This window comes from Corythoichthys intestinalis, chromosome 8 (assembly GCF_030265065.1).
Source record: "Corythoichthys intestinalis isolate RoL2023-P3 chromosome 8, ASM3026506v1, whole genome shotgun sequence".
Lineage (NCBI taxonomy): Eukaryota > Metazoa > Chordata > Actinopteri > Syngnathiformes > Syngnathidae > Corythoichthys > Corythoichthys intestinalis.
Genome location: NC_080402.1, coordinates 40,183,649 through 40,200,391, shown reverse-complemented (window position 1 = coordinate 40,200,391; position 16,743 = coordinate 40,183,649). Strand labels below are relative to the sequence as shown.

Genomic DNA, 16,743 nt, shown 5'->3' with positions numbered 1-16,743 from the left:
TATCTGAACATTTAAATATGTAAACTAAAGTGCAATTACATTTGTAAATGAATGCCTTCTGGTTTTTGAAATTTAAACCAATCTATTCCGATAAAACAACAAAATTGCAATAACTGCATTAACCATCAAAGTGAAGTCTAACTGTAACTGTAGTCTTGAAACAAATCTGAATAAGGAAAAACATTGCAATAAAATTATTCAAACTGGCTAAACTTGAGAGTAGCTGAGCTCTCTAATGACAGATCATCTTCAATGATATCTGGCGCCATCTAGCGTCGAGAATGGGTATAATGTTTAGACCGCGAATATAAGACCACCCCCTCTTTTTCAGTCTTATTTCAATGCAAAAAACACCGTCTTATATTTGGGCCAATACGGTAATAAATCACACAAGTTAGGTCAACAGTCTATTAAGTGAATATGCTATTGGGGTTGTGTTATTTAAATCAAACTTTTAATCCATATTTGAGGTGTTCAATGTGCTGAAATGAAATGAACTTTATATATTACACTAATAACCATAAATAGCGTACCGCACGAATGCTATTTTTAGACTGCAAGGCTGCGTGACGTCACCATCGTAAAGCGGAAAGGGGTCAACATAGAAGCGCACTCGCATGCATCTCATACTAGTACTGCTTGTTTTCTGCCGGTAATCTTTTAAAAAAAAAGAACATGCCAAGTAAACACTGCTGCTATGGAACTTGTAGAAACGACTCTAGACATTACGACATATGACCGATGTTTTCTTTATACGTTACCCAAAGCCAAAAGAGAGGGAAAAATGTAAACAATGGATCAACTTGTGCGGATGTCCAAAAGACAAGTTTAACGCCAGCAAGGTGAAGCCATTCACCTTCATGTGAAGTAAATATTTTGTTGGGAGCCATGGTCCTACAGATGACAATACTGATCCATTGCTTGCAACAGTGTGCCCCGAAGAGGTAAGCCATTTTGATATTTTTACCTGATTTTTAGCGTGGCGTTTTGCCGTGCTGCTTCTGTCTGACAATGAATGACCAGAGAAAAATTAAAATGGTATCTGACTGCCACTGTTGCTACCTTTTCTGTTTTAAGGAAACAACTTTAGTAAGGGGGAAGTGTAAATAAATTAATAGAATTAACATTTGTTATTAATGAAAAAATTAAAAGTGTTCGTTGGCTGTCACTGAGTAGCATTTGCAATTGCTACAAAAAATAGCAATATAAATTACCCCCAAGAACTGTCAGAGACGTAAGACAACCAGGGGATATAATTAGGGCTGCAGCTATCGAATATTTTAGTAATCGAGTAATCAACTGAAAATTCTATCGATTAATCGAGTAATCGGATAAAACAAATATATTTTTAGGTGAAGAGCAATTATACATATACATGAGAAAACAAGACATTTCATCTAATCTTGAACCATTTTCAGTCAATCAATGTCTTTATTTTCGTTGTATATTGTTTTAAACAGCCAACAATTGCATCTCAGGTGTAACTAGAATTTAAAAAAAAAAGACTAATTAACTGCTTTCACTCAAAAAACTTTTAGATCTTATTAATATATATATATATATATCTTACCTAAAAATGCCGTTACGCTTGATAACACACATCACTTAAAAGTTAGGATTTTTTTCCCACGTGTTTCAATTGAATTTCTCTTTTTTTTAAGTTCTAGTTAAGTTTTAAGTTAGTCTAAACTGTAAGTCCTGATAGGATTTTGAGTTTTTGCAGTGTTCAAAATAAATGTATGATACAGGCTGTATTGGAGCACATTAGGGACCAGTGCTACTTGGTGTTTTATCCAGCAATGACTACTGAGCTAAAATTGATAGTTAGCATGATTAAGTTTTTATTTTACACCCTCATCACTCCACAATGCTATGTTATGTTAAAGCCTGTATGTAAGACACGTTAGCCACGCATCGACAGTGGTCATAATTAATTGAAACCTAGCCCTCCGCAGGGCTAACGTTCCGTGAGCTAGTAGCGACAGTAACGTTAATCTTATTTATTAGCGCTTAGCGCTCTTTATTAGCGCTTCTTATTAGCGCTTAGCGCTGTACTGCTTTAAGATGGCGGCTGTTTACAAACGCTGCCCAGACGCGGCCGAGTCTGTCATTGTGCATCTAGTTCAACATACATGTGATCTCTATGAGACGCGCCAGACACTGCCTGTTACCAATGTAGCATCGTGCGGGCTAGTATTTAGCAACGTCGGCGTCGTTTGTGGCGGCTGTCGGCTGCGGCAAGTTTTTTTTTTTTTTCCCTTCTTCCTCTCCGCACGTGACAGCGCGTTGTCCCGCATTAAAAGTAGTCCTAGCAAAACGTGATGCTTAGAGCTGTCAAAATAAACGATTACTCGAGGTGAATAAAATTACTCGGATCAGTTTTTAAACTCGAGTTACTCAAGTTGCTCGAGTACTCGTTTCAGCTCTAGCTATAATATACAAGAAAGACAGGGCATATGATGGTAAAGGATACATTGGTGAAACGGGAGAATGTCATTGTCAGTGGCATAAGGAAATGCATCCAAGAAAAAGGTGTCGATAAAAAAGCTACCTCTTGATCAGCTCAGGTCCTTTTCCAGTCTTCCAGCCCTTGACACTCAAGCCATCTCTTTAACTGAACAGTTGTATGTTCTTCCACATCTTTACCAGTGAATTTGGCACCAGGGACATAATTTTTGGACATAATTGGTAGTGGTGTCAACAATAATCGATGCGGCGATGCATCCCGATGCGGGGCATGGACGATTCGATTCGATGCGGGCAACAAGCCGAATCGATTCAGCGCATTTTAAAATATTCAATAATCTTCCCTGTACAATTCCGGTGATGCGACGGATTTGGTTTCCCCATTTGTATTATTATTCTCATGTTTCATTTTTTACACACTGCCTAACTCTGGTCAAGTTTCCCACCAACCTCGTAGAAGCCAAAATGTCTCCAGATGTCTGCTTTCAATGTCTTAGGTGCATCAATAATCTTTATCGCTCCCTCTTTCTCCGCTTCAACCGTTGTTATGTTATGTCCTATCTCTTAGAGGTTAGATCTTGTGCCCGAACCCAAACAGGTCGAGCCCAAAATGTTAAGCATTCACGTTCGGGTCGGGTCGGGTCGGGTCGGGTCGGGTCGGGCCGCCGCGCCTGACTAATAAATTATAAAAAATTTTTAAAAAACATGGGATAAAACCGAGAGCAGTCTCTCTGTATTGTGCATTTGCTTGTGGATGCACATGAACGCAGTGGCGCCACCCGCTTTTTCTTCTTCTCCTCCGCTGTGGCGCTTGCGATTCGTTACGAAAGACACTTTTATTTATGTACACAAAGGCAACACAATTGTGATCCTTTTGAATCTTCTCCTCTGTGTCTGCAAAATCGCATGTTTTTTTTTTATATTAAACTTTCCCAGCGTTATTTTGTTGTGTAAATGATTTTATAATGATCATAAATATATGTAGCCGATTTAACATTAAGAAAACTTGTGGGGTTTTTTCTGCCAACTGAGAATTCGTTACGAAAGACACTCTTTTTATGCACACAAAGGCAACACAAATGTAATCCTTTTGAATCTCCTCCTCTGTGTCTGCAAAATCGCATGTTTTTTATATTAAACTTTCCCAGCGTTATTTCGTTGTGTAAATGCTTCTATAATGATCCTAAAAATATGTAGACTATTTAAACATTAAGAAAACTTGCGTTATTTCTGCCAACTCGAAGAAATGAAAATAAATTGCTGCTGCTGCGTTTTTTTTTTCGCGTCACTCCAAGCCGGGCTTCAATACCAGCGGGCCGTGTCGGGTCGGGCTGGATTTTTTTAGGCCCGATCTAACCTACTATCTCTCTGCTCTCTCAATTGTAAAAAACTGATATTTCCTCAGGTTGAAACAGATTGTTATGGCTGCTAAAATGCTGCCGCACTTCATTTTAATTCATTATTTTTTATTGTTATGTGGTAGTTACTGATTGCATTCCTAAGTTGATTGCACATATATAGTGGGCTAGGCCTACATTTTACTTTTGTTCTACATTGCAATTTAGTTGATGTTTTGTTTGCAACTGAACGGATCCCTGGATTGATATTGCGATAAAGATGCTGCTGCACTACAATATTGTCTTTGTCATTTTCTTTAATATTTACTTGAATATTTTTATTGATGGGTCGTTGTGACTAAAATACAGAGACTGTTATTATTGATTTTGCACAGGAGTTCAGATGTTGCACTGTGTGAAAGGCTGCTACTGTGTGTAAAAAAAAAAAAAAAAAGAGAAAGCCCTGGTCTCATTCAAAGCACTAATTAAATGCTGTGATCAGTTTTTAAAAAAAAAAATATATATATATATATACACATACATACATACATATATATGAAAGTATTTTCATTTGACTTCAACCAGGAGTGACACAAGAGCCAATAAAAAGTTGTTTAATGTCTGACCGCTTGTGTTGCCTCATGATTCACGAAAAATATGCTTTGCTTTAGAATTTTAATGCATCCCAGGCTTTAATGCATCGCGATGCATTGGCGAATCGAACTGAATTGAATCGTGACCCTCTGAATCGAATCGAATCGTGGCCCCCCAAATCGTAATCGAATCGAATCGTGAGGGCAGTGCCGATGCACACGTCTAATAACTGGTAGGTTTAGCTCAGTAAACATCTTGTTCGTTCACTATTTACATGCACCATCTAGCATCAGGGACAAACGTGAGTTTGACCCCCCCTTGCAACAGTCACCAACGTCATGAATATTAATGAGCAAAGGTGACGTGTTCCGTGCGGTACGCTATTGAACTATTGTCTGCTACTTATTCAAAAGACACATATTATCACTTATTGATGTGATTAGTATATTAATAAAAAGTCTGGGCTTCCCTGTTAAAGCTGCTGCCCCCGCGACCCGACCCCGGAACAAGCGGAAGATAATGGATGGATGGATAAAACATTTTTTGATAATTTCATGAAAAGCATAATCGTGCATTATTAACCATACCTTCATCAGAAACAGCTCATCCCAGAAGCGAGGGTTATTCTTAGCTGGGTCATCCTTCTGAAACACATAAAAAGCCTTGTTTAGAAAAACACTTCCACTAGTTGGGTTGTATATTGAGGGTGATACTCACTGTGAAGATTTCATCATACATCAAAACTACTTTCTCCTTTAGCGGTTTCTTGGAGGACGAAGTCCTTCTCAGCAGACCAGCCTTCTTCTCCACCTGAGACATTGCTTGGTCTAAAGATATGGACAAATAAATAGGAAAACAAACAGGTATCACAGATGATCATATATGATAGGCATCGGCTAGCTAGATTCAGCAATGTCAGCAGCTAAAGCTTTTCAACAACCGCCTCGTGTCGTCAATCTTTTGACAGTTACACAATTTGTGCAAGATTTTTGCTGGGCAATTCACAATTGTATTAATGTGAGAGCCGTGTAACTTGTTTATCAGCTGCGACTTGCAAAAATTAATCACTCAACATGGGAGGCATGAGCAGCTAATCAACTAACGCTACTCAATCTGTTTGTTTTATAATCTTCATTTTACCTGATTAGTTGAACAAAACACAATCCGTTCATCATGTTGGTGAAGGTTACTTTCTTCCACTGTTAATATTACACAAGTAACATACTGCTTTGGTATTCTTGTTGAGCGAACCTTAAGCTAACGCTACCTAGCTGAGGTCAGTCAGACAAGAAAGTGTCATTTTTAACGAGTTATTAAGTAGGAGTGGGTGACCGCGTGTATTTATGGAATTGCCGTCGTGTATCATTTGGTTAAGTTCCAGCAAAGATGCATTTTTTTGCCCTTACCTCACTTGGAATCTATGATGTATGTAGCTCATGAATCCTTGACACAACACTAGCTCTTTAGCTGCATGATGCTAAAGTGCCGAGCCTTCTACTGGTCTATAATGTCACTACACCCATAAACACAGCATATAATGTACAGCCCGGAATCTCTTTATTTAGCCTCATAATAAATAATGACAGTAGTACTTTTCCATTAACGTTGTCAATAAATAATTATTATATTATTATATGATTATTAAATTCATTGTTTTTAGCTCATTGGTTGCTACTGAAAGCGATAGATGTCCCTCGTTTTTCGCGGTTAATTAGGACCGACCCCCCCGCGAAAATCGAAAATCCACGAACTAGAGGCGAAGCTTATTTACATTTGTGTGTGTGTGTGTGTGTGTGGGGGGGGGGTAATGTCTTTATTCAGATTTAAAAGCATTGGAAAGGGATGCATATAAAACATGTTTTTCCCTTTTTTCCCCCAAAGTGTAATAATAAATAAATAAAAATAATAATAAATGGTTTTGAAGCACTGAAAATGTAATAATTACGATTTAAATGCGATATACATAAAAGAAAACAATTATTTGTACTAGGGCTGTCAAAATTATCGTGTTAACGGGCGGTAATTAATTTTTTTAATTAATCACATTAAAATATTTGACGCATTTAACGCACATGCCCCGCTCAAACAGATTAAAATGACAGCAGTGTCATGTCCACTTGTTACTGGTGTTTTTTGGTGTTTTGTCGCCCTCTGCTGGCGCTTGGGTGCGACTGATTTTATGGGTTTCAGCACAATGAGCATTGTGTAATTATTGACATCAACAATGGCGAGCTACTAATTTATTTTGTGACTGAAAATTTTACAAATTTTATTAAAACGAAAACATTAAGAAGGGTTTTAATATAAAATTTCTATAGCTTGTTCCAACATTTATCTTTTAAGAACTACAAGTCTTTGTATCCATGGATCTCTTTAACAGAATGTTAATATTGTTAATGCCATCTTGTTGATTTATTGTTATAATAAACAAATACAGTACTTATGTGCAGTATTCATTCAGTATCTTTCCATTCCAAAAATAATTTACAGAAAAATATGACATATTTTATAGATGGTTTGAATTGCGATTAATTACGATTAATTAATTTTTAAGCTGTGATTACCTCGATTAAGAATTTTAATCGTTTGACAGCCCTAATTTGTACATGTATACATGCATATGTTTTAACATTTTTAAATAGAATAGTCCATTTTTTTTAATTAAAAAATACGTGATAGACTGAGGGCGGAAAGTTTGAAGTCCGATATAGCAAGGGATCACTGTATACAAATGCGGCATTCGTAATCCAAATTTGACATCCACAATTATTTTTATTAGTATTACTCATTTTTGTATGTATAATTGTTCTATTAATAAATGAGTAAATGTTAATAAAAACAAAATTAATACAATTACACAGAATAACAGAAATACACTGTTAATAGCCCCAATAACGCCAGTTTTTTTGTTTTTGTTTTTAAAACTTAACCTGCCATTGCCAACGACAGATATCCAATTCATTTCAAGGACTGTCTGTGCACTAATTGTTCAGTGCCATTGACGGCGGTAGAGAGTGAATGATCGCTTCCAGTCAAAATGAATTGGCCTTTTAGCGCCATCATTAGCAGCCAATGAGTTAAATGAGTGCCCTATAAAGGGTTAATAAGCCTCTAAGAATGTAAATAAGTAAACTCATACATTTATTATCCATTAAATGTATAGTGATAGTAAGTACATGTTTTATATTCAGTATTTCTGCTCTTTTGTGAAATTAAAAAACTCATTATGGCCATATATTACATCCAACAATATTACCGTTACCTGCTAATAGTGTTATCCACATTAAATCTGTTTGCACGAAATTATGCAGAACAATCTGTAACTGCATAGAACTTTTGTGATTTACCATCTTAAAAATCAAAATCGACTCAAATTCAGGTGTTTGCAATATTAAATACAAACTTTTTTTGCAATAACTTCAGAAACAATCTATTAAAGTGAAAATGTATCTTTTTTATTGGTACCATACATTAATTAGCAAGGGCAGAAACTAACCAAATAAAAAAAATAGATATCAAACAATGATTCTACAGGGTTTGAGGAAGGTACAAGTCACCATTCAAACTCAATTTTAAATGGTTGAAAGGGTAACAATATCTAAATGTACAAAGATTCCACTTTCATTTATGGTAATGATCAATATGTGAAGGGCCAAATAAAGAACAGCAGGACTTCTTTCGGCATTTTATGACATAAGAACCTATGAAGAATGATCGTAATGTTAAGCTGGTTTTAGAAAATGTTTTAAGATGTCACAAATTAAAACGTGAAGAGGTGTAAATAACTTTATAAGCAAGTGATGGGAGTGAATGTCACCTATCAAACATTTCAGCACATTCACTTGATCAGGTGGAATCATGGTTACGTGATACGTAAAACGACAGTAGCGGGGAGAACTAAAAATCTATGTAGACATGAAATAGTTGAGTTTTTGAATGTTCTAAATAAATACAGAAGGGGAAAAAAATGGGGGGGAACCTTCCCACGGTGCCATTGTACCCTCAGGGCTGTCATTTCATTTACACTACCCTTAAAAAAAACAGGGAGGAGGAAAGAGCGGAGTGTTTTTTTCCTCATTTTTCCTATTTTGTTTCTTTACATTAGATCAGGATGGCTTTAGGTATACCTAAGTAAGAATACATCTTATTACAGTCAGACAGAACTTTGCTACTACCTTAAATATACAAGCACAAATACACAAAATTTCAAATTTCCAAAAGGAACAGAAAGACAAAATAAAACATCCACACTAAATAATTTTCTTTTATAAACACAAAAGATAAAAACAATATATTTTAGGGGAGGAATAAAAGTCCTGTGGTGCTCCTTGGTCTGTAGCTTTTCAGTATTGGATTAAAAAAAATTACAACAATTGAATTGAAGATGTTTAATAGAAATTAAAAAACATTCTAGGGAAATATATACTGTATAAAAACTCTTAAAATGTATAAGTGTGTATGTTGCTTTCGCTGGAGTCTACTCAGAGATGGCTCACACATCAAGGGGCTGAAACTCCTTCCATCGTGTGCATGTGTGTTTATGGTTAAATGTGTGTGTTTAGTGTGAATTGTTGTGTCCCACATTAAAAGTGTGACAATTACAACAATTTTACAAGATGTCTCCAATTCTGGTTTGCTCGTTTTGGCAAAGCCACTGATGTGTTTAGGCTAGTTTTCTGTCACTCACTCTCTCAGTCTTTCTTTCTTTCTTACACACGCACACAGATACTGTATTAACAAAGGTTTCTAGTGACTTGAGCATCAGAGCAGTCCAGAATTGAGTAATTATGAGACTGGGTGGACAAGCTGTCCCTAAGCAACTTGCCACCTTAGCCATGCCACACTGCTTTGTAGCGTTCATCTTGGGTTTAGTGTGGGTTAGTTCTCCCCTGGATTCAATCACCACACTTCCTCATGAGAACTACATGTCGCTGTCCCAAGTGGAAATTAGCAAGAGCAGACAGGACACTTTTAGTATGAAACACAGAAAAGAGCCAGATGAGGGGAGGGCCATGGTGCCTCTAAGCTGGAAAGTCACAGTTATGATGAGTCCCTAGCAGGAGGTCAAACTGAGGGCCGCCAGGCACCACGTTTTGGAAGAGTCAGAGCTCTAAACGCACAACTGGGGCTGCTATAAACGTGTTTCTCTCGTGACTTTTGACTTTGGGAAGGCTCAGAGGAGGGTGCGAAGGATTTGTGTGTCGGAGGAGGATCCCAAACTCTATTGCGATGCCTGTGAGGTGGGGTTATCGCTCTTGCTCTCCTGACTGGAGGGTGCCTTGTTATTCCAGGGTGAGTTGGACCCCAGAGCTGGGGAATTGTTGAAGCTGTCCTCGTCGTCAATTCCATTGGCTGCATCAAACTGGGTGTTCTCCAATCGCGTGATCAAACGCTCGTCCTCGTCGCCAAACTCCCCTCCCATCAGCGTGGGCTCTCCCACCACCATGACATCCTGCAGAAATGCAATACGATGAGAACTTGTGTCCTTGATAAGGAAGTGCTAATTTTGTGACACTCTGCTGGCAAACAATGCATCAAGATGCTCTCCTAGCATTAAGAGTTTATTAAAATGTTCTTGTCACGTAAGGTAATGAAGACCAACTCTAAAGCTGCGTTCAGACTGGACATGGTTTTGTGTCGCGTAATGGGTTCTCATACAAAGTCAATGTAATCACGCGTTGAAGCACGACAGACAACCTCGCTACTGGCGACCCCTGTCAGGTGTGACCCGATGTTACCAGTTCTACCAGACAGGACGCGCCCCGGGATGTTGCGCATTCAAATTTCGCGCCGCAGAGAAGATGGCTGATTTGAACTTTCTGCGACAGAGTCAAGCGATGACAAAAAAGCAACCAATCAAATATGTTTCTCATTCATGTAAACCGGAAGTTGTTTGGTTTCACAGGCTGAGACTTACCAACGTAAGGTTTCCTTCAACACTAAACTACTTTTAGAGTAATATTAGGAGGAAAAAAATAGTAACATAATGAGATTTAATTCATTATATTATACTATATATTTTCATTATGTGAACCAGATGTTGTTCTGGGTACGCAGACTTCAACTTTTGGCTAAGTAAAAGTCTGTGTGAACACAAAACAGCATTTAACGACAGGCGTAGTAGGGCAAGCGGCATGATGTCTCATGACAAAATGCGTCCGGTCTGAACGCAGCATAACACCTTGGTGTGCTGTGACTGATTTATACAAGCAAGAAGTCTGTGATGGGCCGGGTAACCAATCATTGAAATAGTCATATCATTAGTTTAAATTGTTCTCTGACAAAGCACATGACCGTTTTTTTCCCATTGAAACTATTTTTAACATAATTCATTTGTTTGAACCCCCACTACACCCCTAAAAAATTAAAAGAAACCCATCAGATATTTGTTACATTTTACCAAAGAAAAATGTACTGCAATGTTTAGTCAATATGAATACAACCCAATGAAAGTGAACATCCATAAATAGTATTGTCGTTGTTATTGTCTAATTACATTAGCTGCTTTTGGCAGCAATAGGCAATAGTGAATGATCACTTTCAGCCCTCTCAGTTCAAATGGACTGGGCGTTTTATCGTCGATGGCAGCCAATGATGAAATGCCTGAACGGACAACTGAAATTGTTGCACACAAATTTGAAATTCACTCCACATTTACAGCAGATGAGTCCACTGATCTACTTACTGGAACCTGGCTGGAGAGAGGGAAGCCACTGCCAGGACTCTTCTTCTTGTTATTGTTGTTGTTATTAGTTCCTCCTCCGCTGATGGTGCTGCCTCCCGACATCTTGCGCTTCCGTCGTTTGTTTGGGGCCTGTCTTGATGGCTCAGCTAAAAATGGGAAGCAGGAAGAAGTTACACATACGGAAATGATTACATCATGTAGGCGTTTTCAAATGTTGGTATGTGTGTGTGGGTGCGTGTGTAGATCACCAACCCGGAGGTGCCACCATTCGCTGCCATTTCTGGAAGAGGCAAGTCTTGAGGCAGTCTCTGGGGCTGAGGCTGTATGTCTTGTGTCTGGACATCAGTTCCTGCATGGGTTCCAGGATCACACAAAGCTGGAGTACAGAACACACAAGTAGAAAATAAACAAATAAATAATAATTTTCAGCACAGAATTTTAGAGAGGGTACAAAAAAAAAAACAATTTTCAGTATGAGTGTGTAAGAGCCATAATGGTATGTTCAGACTGGATACATTTTGTTGCGCGACACTGCATCACTTACTGTATGCCTGTCGCCAAATGCTGTTTTGGGTTCACAGCGACCATTCAGTCGCCAAAAGTTGAAGTCCGTGTAACATAGACAACTTCGGGTTCACGCAACGTAATTATAACAACTTTAACACTTTTTTCTCCTAATTTAACACCAAAAGTAGTTTTGTGTTGATAAAAACCTTACATTGATAAAAGTCTCAGCCCGTGAAACCAAACAACTTCCGATTCATGTAATGTTAAAACAAACTTCACTATCAGTTGACAAGATAACTCCCAAAAACATTTCCCCACGCCTTCCCATTAGGGGCCGACCAAGGCAGAGCAGAGTTGGCTTTTACTGTAATAACCTCAAACGCATGCTATGTTCAAACCCCGGATTAAGTTGGAAACAGGACGAATGTTTTACAGCGTACAAGCAGGCCAGATTGTCTCGAGTGATTTGGTCGAGGATTCAAGGTAATTATTATATAAAAGAGCCACACACATGCACTTTCAACTTAAAAAGCTCTTTGTTTTGTGGCAGCCACCGCCACATTGGATTACATAATAACATAATTTTAGCTCGAAATATTTACGTAAAATGAATGATAATGAATGATAAGTTTTTTTGCTTTTAACCAAGAATCTAGACTTTTCTATGTTCGTTTCTATAGAGATTCCGGTGATGTTTGCATTTATTTAGAAGAATTTTCAACTCAAAAAGTTCTTTGTTTTGTGATGGCCGCCATGTTGAATCCATACACAGTTGCGTAAATTTACGAGGGGCATTCAAAAAGTAATGCACTCAAGTGCATTGCTCGTACAGGATTTTACCAATATTGTTTATATTTGGCACAAACATGATAGGACACACCTTTTTGCGATTGTTATGTGTTTTTCTTATTTTCAGATTTTTAAAGCTTAAACTAGCTTTCAAAATGGCTGCCCCTCTTGAATGTAATCGAATTCCTTGTTGCAGAAGGAGTAACCCCTCTGAAGATTCACAACCGGCTGGAAAATGCCTACAAATGTCTATATTACTGTACAAAGATGGGTACAGCAATTTAAAAACAGTACTGAAGACCATGAAGAGATGGGTAAAGCCAGCATAGCCGATAAGCCCCGGAGTGGTCGCCCATCCACCTCTGTCAATCCTGACAACAAAATTTATGCTGATGAGTTAGTTTAAGCTTTAAAATCTGAAAATAAGAAAAACACCTACCGGTATAACAATCGCAAAAAGGTTTGTCCTATCAAGTTTGTGCCAAATATAAACAAGATTGGTAAAATACTGTACGAGCAATGCACTTGAGTGCATTACTTTTTGAATGTCCCTCGTACATTCAAATGATAGGTAATTTTCGGCCAACTGCCCATTTTGGCAAAAATGTAGTAATTTAGACATTTCTGCGTCCATACAAAAAAAGAATCACCTTTTACGTGTTTTATCTTCTGTAACATTTCAATCTAAAAACGACGAGAGCCAGATAGCTGGCAAGATATGCCTCCGTGCTGAGGCAATAGTAACATCGGAATCCAACCTAATTACAGTGGGGCAAATAAGTATTTAGTCAACCACTAATCGTGCAAGTTCTCCCACTTGAAAATATTAGAGAGGCCTGTAATTGTCAACATGGGTAAACCTCAACCATGAGACAGAATGTGGAAAAAAAACAGAAAATCACATTGTTTGATTTTTAAAGAATTTATTTGCAAATCATGGTGGAAAATAAGTATTTGTTCTATACCAAAAGTTAATCTCAATACTTTGTTATGTAACCTTTGTTGGCAATAACGGAGGCTAAACGTTTTCTGTCACTCTTCACGAGCTTTTCACACACTGTTGCTGGTATTTTGGCCCATTCCTCCATGCAGATCTCCTCTAGAGCAGTGATGTTTTGGGGCTGTCTTTGGGCAACACGGACTTTCAACTCCCTACGCAGATTTTCTATGGGGTTGAGACCTGGAGACTGGCTATGCCACTCCAGGACCTTGAAATGCTTCTTACGAAGCCACTCCTTTGTTGCCTTGACTTTGAATTTTATGATGTTGCTGCTCATAGAGACTCATATTCCTAAGGGAGGTGCCGGTTTTGGTTTTAGGTCGCTAACGGCTTTGGTTATTAAAATATTTGAATTTTAAGTTTTTGAAAATAGGACCCTTCGGATCGGCCCCTCGCCCCGTGTCCCATCAACTGATAGTGAAGTCTATGGTTTAAAGAGCATACGACACGAGAAAAAAAGTCTTAAATGGCATTATTATGTGAATTAGAATAATATTTTGAGACGATTCGACTATATACAACAATTTAGCAAAGCACAGATGACGAGAAATTAGCCTTTTAATCTGCCAGTTAGCCACGCCTACCATTATAGGGCTTTAGCGTCCCCAACAGGTGGATGACGTCAGCGGTAGACTGGTCTCATCGATTTTACTATTCAGCCCATTGAGGGGGAATTATTCAGAACGAGGAAAACGTGACGAAGAAAGCCGCCAAATGTCATTGTTTCAGTCTCTCTACTCCAATATTTTTACAGGATATTTTTTTATCCAAGTATTTTTCCTCAATAGCAATATAAATGGCTTGAGAAGGACCAGTCAGCCCGTCGAGGGAGAACTATTCAGAACGAGGAAAACGCGACGAAGAGAGCAGCAAAATGTCATTGTTTCTGTCTCTTTACTTCCAATATTTTTACAGGATATTCTTTTTATCCAAGTATTTTTCCCCAATAGCTATATAAATGGCTTGAGAAGGACCAGTCAGCCCGTCGAGGGGGAACTATTCACAATGAGAAAAACGTGACGAAGAGAGCAGCAAAATGTCATTGTTTCTGTCTCTTTACTTCAATATTTTTTACAGGATATTCTTTTTATCCAAGTATTTTTCCCCAATAGCTATATAAATGGCTTGAGAAGGACCAGTCAGCCCGTCGAGGGGGAACTATTCACAATGAGGAAAACGCGACGAAGAGAGTGGCAAAATGTCATTGTTTCTGTCTCTTTACTTCAATATTTTTACAGGATATTCTTTTTATCCAAGTATTTTTCCCCAATAGCTATATAAATGGCTTGAGAAGGACCAGTCAGCCCGTCGAGGGGGAACTATTCACAATGAGGAAAACGCGACGAAGAGAGTGGCAAAATGTCATTGTTTCTGTCTCTTTACTTCAATATTTTTACAGGATATTCTTTTTATACAAGTATTTTCCCCAATTGCTAAATAAATGGCATGGTCATGACAAATAACAGTCTTGTGCTGAATGGAATATGAAATAATAAAAATGCATTTATTCAGGACGACATGGCAAAATTACTCCATAATGGTCAAAACTGTCGACTTCACCTTTACTGTCGCACCTCCCGAACTATATTTTATGACACCTAAATCGGACATATGTCATTTCCCTTCCCCGGCTTCACAGAATGTAAACAAACCAAAAGGCGTGACAGCTAGCCGACATGCTAACCCGAACCGAGTGATGTTTCAAAGTCTTCAAAGCGGAAAATCACACATAACTATCCTGGATTATTTGACATGACGACCCGGTTGTCTATTGTTGTCGCGGATCGGCAAACCGCCCGGCGGAGAGCAATTTACAGTTCGTTCCCCGGAGGAGGGTGGCTGGAGTTGTTGTGCAGCTAACGGGCTGCTGCTAATGACCATTAGGACAGCTTTTTACATGCCTATCAATGATCAAACGTAAGTAGTCCTTCATTTAAAGGAAGTTTGTAGTGTTTACTTTGTAATCGCTGTATTCGTATTTGACATAATACAAAACAAGATGTTTACTCACTTCCTCGTAAGTCCAATGGTCCCACAGTAAATATCCAAGGTGAATGGGAACCTTTTGAAACTCCAAAAAGGCGCATACGCCTCTCCCGCATACAGAATGATTTTTCTGCAGCCGTTTGGCTGGCGTGATGCAAAAAATAAAAGTATTAATCCGCAAAATCAGCTGAATCCTTCGTCCTCATACACAACAGTACACTGTATAGTGAAGAGAACGTCTTCTACCGTACACGTCACAGCGCCCTCCTCCTCAATGAGAGACCGAAGCCGGAAGTCACTCATTTTCCTGGCGCGGGATTAAAAAAACTAAATAAATATAGCGATCGCCTCCACACACACCCAAGCGGTCCATATCATTCAGGGGCATAAAATACCGCGTGTATTATGAAATAACGAAAAAGCATGTTTATTTCATAATACACGCGGTATTTTATGCCCCTGAATGATATGGACCGCTTGGATGTGTGTGGAGGCGATCGCTATATTTATTTAGTTTTTTGAATCCCGCGCCAGGAAAATGAGTGACTTCCGGCTTCGGTCTTGCATTGAGGAGGAGGGCGCTGTGACGTGTACGGTAGAAGACGTCCTCTTCACTATACAGCGTACTGTTGTGTATGGGGACGAATGATTCAGCTGATTTTGCGGATTAATACGTTTATTTTTCGCATCACGCCAGCCAAACGGCTGCAGAAAAATCATTCTGTATGAGGGAGAGGCGTATGCGCCTTTTTGGAGTTTCAAAAGGTTCCCATTCACCGTGGATATTTACTGTGGGACCATTGGACTTACAAGGAAGTGAGTAAACATCTTGTTTTGTATTATGTCAAATACGAATACAGTGATTACAAAGTAAACACTATAAAATTCCTTTAAATAAAGGACTACTTACGTTTGATCATTGATAGGCATGTAAAAAGCTATCCTCATGCTCATTAGCAGTTAGCTGTTAGCACGTTAGCTCCACAACAACTCCAGCCACCCTCCTCCAGGGAACGAACTGTAAATTGCTCTCCGCCGGGCGGTTTGCCGATCCGCAAAGAAACTCGACAACCGGGTCGCCATGTCAAATAATCCAGGCTAGTTATGTGTGATTTTCCACTTCGAAGACTTTGAAACGTCCCTCGGTTCGGGTTAGCATGTCGGCTAGCTGTCACTCCTTCTGGTCTGTTTACATTCTCCGAAGCCGGGGAAGGGAAATTACATATGTCTGATTTAGGTGTCATAAAATATCGTTCGGGAGGTGTGACAGTAAAGGTGAAGTCGACTGTTTTGACCATTATGGAGTAATTTTGCCATGTCGTCTTGAATAAATGGATTTTTATTATTTTATATTCCATTTAGCACAAGATTGTTATTTG

The 16,743-nt window shown here is 38.6% G+C and overlaps 2 protein-coding genes across 4 annotated transcripts in view; both read right to left on the bottom strand.

The window, feature by feature from the left end:
• armh3 (armadillo like helical domain containing 3) overlaps window positions 1–5,935 on the bottom strand; it is a 34,590-nt gene extending 28,655 nt beyond the window's left edge. The window contains exons 1-3 of the mRNA XM_057844357.1: window positions 5,804–5,935; window positions 5,115–5,224; window positions 4,985–5,041 (exon numbers count right to left, since the gene is read on the bottom strand). Coding sequence (XP_057700340.1) covers window positions 4,985–5,041; window positions 5,115–5,216 — 159 coding nt within the window. The 5' untranslated portion in view covers window positions 5,217–5,224; window positions 5,804–5,935. The remainder of the gene's footprint in view (window positions 1–4,984; window positions 5,042–5,114; window positions 5,225–5,803) is intronic.
• Window positions 5,936–7,835: 1,900 nt separating this feature from the next.
• ldb1b (LIM-domain binding 1b) overlaps window positions 7,836–16,743 on the bottom strand; it is a 45,896-nt gene continuing 36,988 nt past the window's right edge. For all 3 annotated transcript variants that reach the window (XM_057843345.1, XM_057843344.1, XM_057843346.1), the window contains exons 9-11: window positions 11,335–11,458; window positions 11,083–11,228; window positions 7,836–9,849 (exon numbers count right to left, since the gene is read on the bottom strand). In XM_057843345.1, the coding sequence (XP_057699328.1) occupies window positions 9,619–9,849; window positions 11,083–11,228; window positions 11,335–11,458 (501 nt within the window). In that variant the 3' untranslated portion in view covers window positions 7,836–9,618. The remainder of the gene's footprint in view (window positions 9,850–11,082; window positions 11,229–11,334; window positions 11,459–16,743) is intronic.